Genomic DNA, 7,431 nt, shown 5'->3' with positions numbered 1-7,431 from the left:
CCTAGAGCCACCACATGGCCCCAGAGCCGCTGCATGGCCCTAGAGCCACCACACGGCCCTAGAGCCACCGCACAGCCTCAGAGCCACCGCATGGCCTCAGAGCCACCGCACGGCCCCAGAGCCACCGCACAGCCCCAGAGCCACCACATGGCCTCAGAGCCACCGCACAGCCCCAGAGCCACCACACGGCCCCAGAGCCACCGCACAGCCCCAGAGCCACCACATGGCCTCAGAGCCACCGCACGGCCCCAGAGCCACCACATGGCCTCAGAGCCACCGCACAGCCCCAGAGCCACCACAAGGGTATTGCCACCAGAACCTGAATGGATGTAGCCAGTGCCACTGCCAGGGCACATGACTTCAGTAATCACCCCTGCAGTTCATCCCTTCTAATTTCATAGAAATTAGCAGTTATTAAATATGCACTGACAATTGTCTAAATTAGCACAAATAAATAAATACAATTAAATAAATGAATAAAAATCACAATTGTTTAAATTAAGTATCATGAAGGCTTTATTTTGCACTTTAACAGTTTCATAGGCAATTGTCTGAGAAAATACTCATAAAAGAATCCATAAGACTAGCAGTATACCTTAGTTCTAGCTGTTTAATTGTGCTTAATATTGACTACAAATAATGTGAGAAAAGAAATCTTCGTATTTTCTAAAATCTTTTTAACAAAGAATCCTAACTAAGCTAATTAAGACTGCTCCCCCACAGAGGCCGAAGTGGCAGCAGCAGTACTGGAACTTTCTGATGGTGACACTTTGTTGAATCGTCCACATTTACGTTTCACTTCCTCCCATATGTTTACTTGATACAGTTGTACAAGAAACGCCACAAAGATAATGCTTCCTATGAATAAAGCTGTTAATGCACTTATGAGAAACGATCCTGGAAAGGCCAGCGGAGCCTCATCTACATAAATCTGAAATAGAAAAAGTTTAAAATATCTGTTATTGATTATTCAGTTTTCTTACTACAATTCTATAACAAAGTTGTAATTCTTCCAATTTATTATTTTAATACAAAATAAACTGTTCTCAGCACAGAGGTAGAAGAAAATGGTCTTTTTCTGTTGGAGCAAACAGTCCTTGGGCTCAGCAGAAATTCTGTCATTGCTTAAACCATGGCTAGAAATTGCAAGGTAGGAGCTGGATGGGCACCACAGGAAAGCAATTTCAGTGATGGAATATCAAGAAAGGTGCTTTTAGGTAGTAGATATTAATTGTGTTATGGCAACATGGGAGCTATATTTTGTAAATAAAAAGTTTATCTAGAATTATATATATTTCAACCTGACTCTGCCTTTTATGTATTTTCCTTGACTACAGGTATTTTGGGCTAAGGGCTATTTTTTCAATAAAAAGCAGAAGCCTGAAACCCTAAATTCCAGTCAAGGTCTTTGTGTGTTATCAATTTCCAACTGAAAAAAGAAAGATAAGATAATGACAGTAACCTTTCTAAAGCACATTCTGGATAGAAAGTACTGCATATTCCGTGTTCTATTTTATCAATAAATACCACCTTAATGAATTAGATGTGCTGCTGAGGAGCCCAGGCCTGTGAATCTCTGCAGGATCACAAGGCTGCACCTTTCACCAGTAACTTCTTTGCAGGCAGGCAAAGGGCTGGAGACCAACTGGAAGTTAATGTGCACACTGGCAGCTGGGATAAGCGCAGTATGACTGGCTGACTCCTGTTGACTGAGTTTGAATTTGGTCAAAAAGGCTTCCACCTACTGTGTTTAGAAAAATATAATGCAATATTTGGGAAAAAAAATGATGCTACAGGTGGCCAAATATGTGACTAAGTACCTGTTCAATAAAAGAGTCCAAGCTGGACTTGGGCAAGTGAAGTTTTTGATACAGTTCATTTGTTTTTCATATGAAAGGCTATGATTAAATGTTAAATTATTAAGTATTAGATCATTATAAGTAAGGACTATTTATGGTACCTGAAATTCATCAGATAAGTTACAGTGGGAAACTCCAGGAACAGTTGATACCTTGAAATGGAAAAGCTCAGATCCCTATTAAAAGAAATCATCATCATTATCATCAACTTTTTGGGTTTCCAGGAAAAAAAAAAAAAACATTTAAACAAAATGTTGGTTTTGCTGAGCAGAAGCACTTTGACATTTTTCTCAACTGCTGCCATGAGAATCAGTACCTAATTTTTAAGACAAAATCAAGCAAAAGTAAAGCTGGAAGGAACCTAACTCTACTGTTCTTAAAAGCAATCAAGCAAGATTTAAATGGTCTCTACCAGCTCACTAACAATTTTGTGTGGTAGTTGCCCCTTTTTTTGCATTCTTTGTTCCCTTAGCTCTTGACAGCCTGGCAAGGCTATCAATAAAAGCCAAAAGGTAGATCACTATTTTATCTACATATTTGATTTCTCCTTGAATGATAAGAAAGGTTTCCTTTTGAGTGCATTTTCCTAGATCTGGTAGCGGGTCAGCATTAGGTTGCCCTAAATACAGTTCCCTCTCTAGCCTGGCTAGAAACAGATAAAAAAGAAGCTGAGTCCAATGATGTATGGCCTATACTATAACTATAAGGCAGTGCATTTGGAAAAGGCAGTTTCCTGGCAGGCCTTTTAAGGGTTTCAAAATAACAGTATTGGTCAAGGCATTCAGTTAAGGTGTACTTATCCTTCCCCAAATCTGAATGTCAGACATAGTCACACTCAGTCACATTTCTAAGGGGGAACATCTAGATTACCATGTATAAAATAGACTGGTTAGTCAGAAAAGGTAAGATTTTTATTAAGATGTAAAAAATAACTAATTCAAAAGCTTTGTGTATGGAAAAACTCTGCAAGTTATCTTCATTATCTTAGACCAGTACCTTTAAAGATTACATGAAGCATGTGTACAACATAAAGACTCCAATCTACTCCAGCTAGAAATAGGCCCAAATTATAAATGTGTGGGTGCACATATCTTTTACACAGAAAAGATGTTTACATTAATATCAAAACTGCCTCAAAAGTATATGGTGTTCAGTTCTAGAACTGTAGCTTCTACCCATTTCTGTTCATAATGTTTTAATTTGAAATGCTAACTTACATATAGGCTTAAGATCAGAGAATCTGGACTATACACGGTAGTCTTCAGTTTTTTAGTTAAATGGAATCTTATTTTTAATATGCCTGATGTTTCATTGATACCTGTAAAATAAAAAAAAAAAAAATTCAATAATATTTCCATGTTTTTTCTCTTTTCCCAGATGTATTCCCAAATCCACCTAGTATAACTTCTGGCTCTCGACAGACAGAGAGGGAATGAGAATTAGTTCATTCCTTTTCTTCTAACTCATTTCCATGAGATACTGAGCACCCCTGAGCTGCCTGAACACGTTCACCACTGCCAGAGTTGTTTGGGGTTGCTTGGAATCCTGTCTCCAACACAGTGATCAGTTGCTCATGCTTGAGTGTTACAGAGGAAAGGATAACAGGGATTTTTTTTATACATTTTTTTTATGAGGTTCTATTTCCATGAATGTTTTCTATGCCCACAAGATTAAAGAGCATATTATTTCAAAAGAACAAAATGGCGTGTCTGTACTGGATTGCTGAGGTGTGTGAAGGAGGCTATTTTGGAGCTGATGTATTATGAGCACTATGTCCCCTGAAAGACAGCACAAGAGCTAGCCAAAGACTGTCCAAATACATGAAATAAATCTTCACAAGATCTGATAGGCCAGGCCAGGTCCAGACCTCAGTCATCATGAGGTTAAACTCACATCTGGTCTGCCATCACGAGTGCTGAACAGACTGAGACCTGCTACACAACAAGTCCAAATTCCTTGCAGGCAGCTATATGTCCTGCCCTTGCTGAATGAGACCTCTCTGTAGCCCTGGGCATTTCTTTAGAGCAGAAGCTGGCTTGGGATGCCAAGAAAGCGGTGTGGGGTCATGCTGTAGGGAGCCCAGGACTGGAGGGTGAGCTGGATAAACAAACTAAACCCTCTCCCCTGTGGCAAATGGAATGTGTAAACAGCACAGGAGGTGCTAGACACAGTCTTCATATTTTTGCAGCAGCACATGGAAAATTTGTGGGCTTGATTTTATCTGTACTTCTATTTGTTGCAAATGGGGATTTCAGATTTTCATTATGCTCAGTAAATGTTTGAGGCTTACTGATTTCAAGACATTCTCTAGCATTTCAAATATGTTTTACCACAGTCTTTCAGATTAACGCATGTGTACGGGGCCAGGAGAATTGCCTGCTGAATTGCAAATGGGCATTTGTTGGGACCCACTGAAGCTGGAGACACTGCTGTCCTAGAGCCTGATCACCCAAGGATCCCTGAAGGCTTCAGAGGCCTCGAGGGCACTCAGAGATAAAGGGAAACGGGCCTAATTCCAGTCTGTACAGCTGCTGTCTCGATCTCTTCCTGCTTTCCCCTGCGCCTCTCACCTCTCATAATCCCTGTGAGTTGGGATGATAAATTATGCTTTCCTGTTATGTTTTATACGTCACATGGAATAGGATTATCGCCCTTGCAATCTTCTCTCCTAGGATACTATGGATCCTGTCCTGGTCATTGCCCTCCTTCACTCATGGAAGCTCCTGCTTTCTAACTTCTGTCTTTTTACTTTCAGCACAGCCAAATGACTTGTGCATTGATTATGCCATCACCCGCCATTCTGCTTGTACCCATCACTTATTTTGAATCCCTGCTTTACCATCAAACCTGCCTGTTTTAGGACTCATCTCCACATTTGTTAGGCCCTACGCAACTTGATTCTCACTTCTATTGCCTTTTCTGAAGAGCCAGACGCAGAGGTCTTGCTGCCCAGGGAGGCTGTGGAGTCTCCTTCTCTGGAGATCTTCCAAACCTGCCTGGATGCCGCCCTGTGCCCCGTGCTCTGCGTGTCCCTGCTGGAGCAGGGGGTTGGACTAGATGATCTCTGGAGGTCCCTTCCAGCCTCAACCATTCTGTGGTTCTGTGGGCCAAGATCATGCTATTCATGCTTGCCTAAGTGCTGGGTGTTTTCTGTCTCATATCTGTGGCCTGCCATGCAGATATATATAAATACATACATAAAATATCTACACTTACATAGTTTGTGTATCTATCAGGATTACATGCTCAGCCTCGATGCTGGCTAGACCTGGGGATATGAGGTGCAGCCACCTTGTCTCTGTCTCTCTAGTTTCGAGAACTCCTAGCAGTACCTAGATATTCTATTAGAATATATGTCCCTAAATAAATAATATTTTTATTGTTTTATTAATATTAATTATTTTAGAATCATTAAGTGTCAGCACAGTGGTATTTTTTCATGATATTCTGGTTCCCAGCATTGATAATATTTTCTGAGGTTGCAATTATTTTATACTAAGATTATTGCAGCATCCAGTAGAGATTAGGACTCCTTGAGCCTAGCACAAAGCAGATGCATATGAAATCAGGGTTCTGGCCGTGAACATATGAACGATATTTAAGGCTTATGATTATATTCCTGGTTTCACTGAAATCACTGAGTTTTTCCATGGACCCAGGGGAGAGAGAATTGTTCTATAATTTCAATGTGAACATTATTCTTACCTCTCACTTCCCAGTTTTCCCTTTGGTTGACTTCCTTAATTGTGACAAAATAAGGAAAGGTCAGATTTTTAATGGAATTTGAATACTTAAGTTTGAAATGGATTGGAAGCTTCGTAACTGGATACCTCATTCTTAAAACCTGAAATGTAAGCAAGTCATTTGTTGGTACATGGCTTTATTCAAAGGAAAAACTGTTCTGCTTCTTTTAGACATCCATTAAGCCTGCAAGTCTTGTAAAGGCAATTTGGAGGGTCTCCCTTATTGTAGCAAATTTTCTTCGAGCAATTTTAACTCAAATACTGTTTGGCATCTAGCTTTGTCCCTGAATCTAGCTTAAAGAGAATAATTTCCCTGCTTCTATTTTATTTCTTACCTTCTCTGTACAGTCTGAGAAAATTTCAAGTGAAGACATTTTCTCTGCCAAGGTACAGTTGCATTCAGCTCTAGATGACTTGTTAGCACACTTCTTATAAAATCCAGAAACCTGTGGAGAGGCCACAAAATAAGATTTGGGCTCAGCTTCTTTCCTGAATTCTAAAAACAAGACTTTATATAAGAAGATACAAATAAATAAATTCAACTATCTGTGTTTGGAGTAGAAGAATTCAAAATATAAATATGCTATTTGCTAAGTATAAATACGCTATTTGCTACAAGCCAAATGCTGAACATTTGGCCAAAATCTTGACATTTCTGTTCCACAAGAAATTTCAAGGTGCTTTAATTGGGCTTCATTTCTAATCAAGAAAAATACTGATACCTTGGGATTCTTCAAAGAAGCTGATATTCCAAAAACGCTTTTCAACCTGCAAACCTTAACTTTATCAAGATTTAAGAATTTCATCTGTGCTATATCATTTCCACTTATCTGACAACCCCCCAAAATTCTGACTTTTTAAAATTTCAGTAATTTTCTTTCAAACTGTTGACAATATTTTTTGCTTTGACAAAAACCCTTGTCGGTGGAAAACTGTTCCATTAGGCAACGAAGTGAACTGCATTTGTTGCTGTTCTTAGAAGGCTCTTTTGGAAATCAGAAAGACCATCACTGCACTGATGCAACTCCTCTTGCTCAAACTAAAGCACCGTTATAATTCAGGGAAAAAAGAAATGCAAGGGGAAATACGAACCTCTGTTGCCAGCTTCCCACTTTTCACCGCTAAGGAGAGAAGCTCTGCCTTTCCCTTCAGCAGCACAGAGGCAGGAATAAAGGCAGATGCGACCAAAGGCCAAGGCAGAAGCACCAGGGCCAGAGTCAGGCAGGGCAGTTATCTGGGGTGGGTGGTTCTTTGGGAAGCTGCAAGGCTGTCCCCAAGAGTCTCTGCCTTACAAGACCGCTCTCTAGACTTGCACCTAAGGCCAGGCCTGCCTGGATCACCCAGCTGCCCACCTGACATTCCCTGTGCTTGGCTCTGCTTATTTAATTGTCAAAGGTCCTATTTCTTTTGACTCAAAATATGGTGACAAGCTATCAAATTGTCCTTTCCATTTTCTGGGGCAAGCAGAAAGTGGAGCTGTGCTTAGTTGCTAGGAAGTGTTTGTAAGGAGGATATCTTTGAAGTTGAAAAACCTTTGATGGTGTAGGAAAAAGCCTGGAACATGGAGAAGTAGGTATTGTTTCAAAAGAAAAAGAAAAGTATCTTCTCAGGGTAGAGAGATAAAGACAAAACTTCTATCACTACTTTTTGGTGTAGCTATAGTGTCATCTCTCTGTTAATTTCTTGTGATTATCAATTTAGAAAGCAGTAATCTCTTTAGAAGTCCTGACCTGAAAATCTGGATGAAAAAGCTATTTTTCTCTGTATGTATTACAATCTCTGAATGCCCATGACTAGCACACTGTGCCACCTATTTTACCAACAGTCTT

The 7,431-nt window shown here is 40.1% G+C and overlaps 1 protein-coding gene across 1 annotated transcript in view; it reads right to left on the bottom strand.

Moving 5' to 3' along the window:
• Positions 1–686: 686 nt before the first annotated feature.
• The window catches only part of CATSPERB (cation channel sperm associated auxiliary subunit beta), a 45,816-nt gene continuing 39,071 nt past the window's right edge, over positions 687–7,431 (bottom strand). The window contains exons 22-26 of the mRNA XM_026046914.1: positions 5,938–6,048; positions 5,565–5,703; positions 3,077–3,177; positions 1,961–2,035; positions 687–931 (exon numbers count right to left, since the gene is read on the bottom strand). Of these exons, the coding sequence (XP_025902699.1) occupies positions 704–931; positions 1,961–2,035; positions 3,077–3,177; positions 5,565–5,703; positions 5,938–6,048 (654 nt within the window). The 3' untranslated portion in view covers positions 687–703. The remainder of the gene's footprint in view (positions 932–1,960; positions 2,036–3,076; positions 3,178–5,564; positions 5,704–5,937; positions 6,049–7,431) is intronic.

The sequence above is a fragment of the Nothoprocta perdicaria genome, unplaced genomic scaffold (genome assembly GCF_003342845.1).
Source record: "Nothoprocta perdicaria isolate Ctin4 unplaced genomic scaffold, notPer1 scaffold_108, whole genome shotgun sequence".
NCBI lineage: Eukaryota > Metazoa > Chordata > Aves > Tinamiformes > Tinamidae > Nothoprocta > Nothoprocta perdicaria.
The sequence above is the reverse complement of the archived record's forward strand: the minus strand, read 5'-3'. Positions and strand labels throughout refer to the sequence as shown.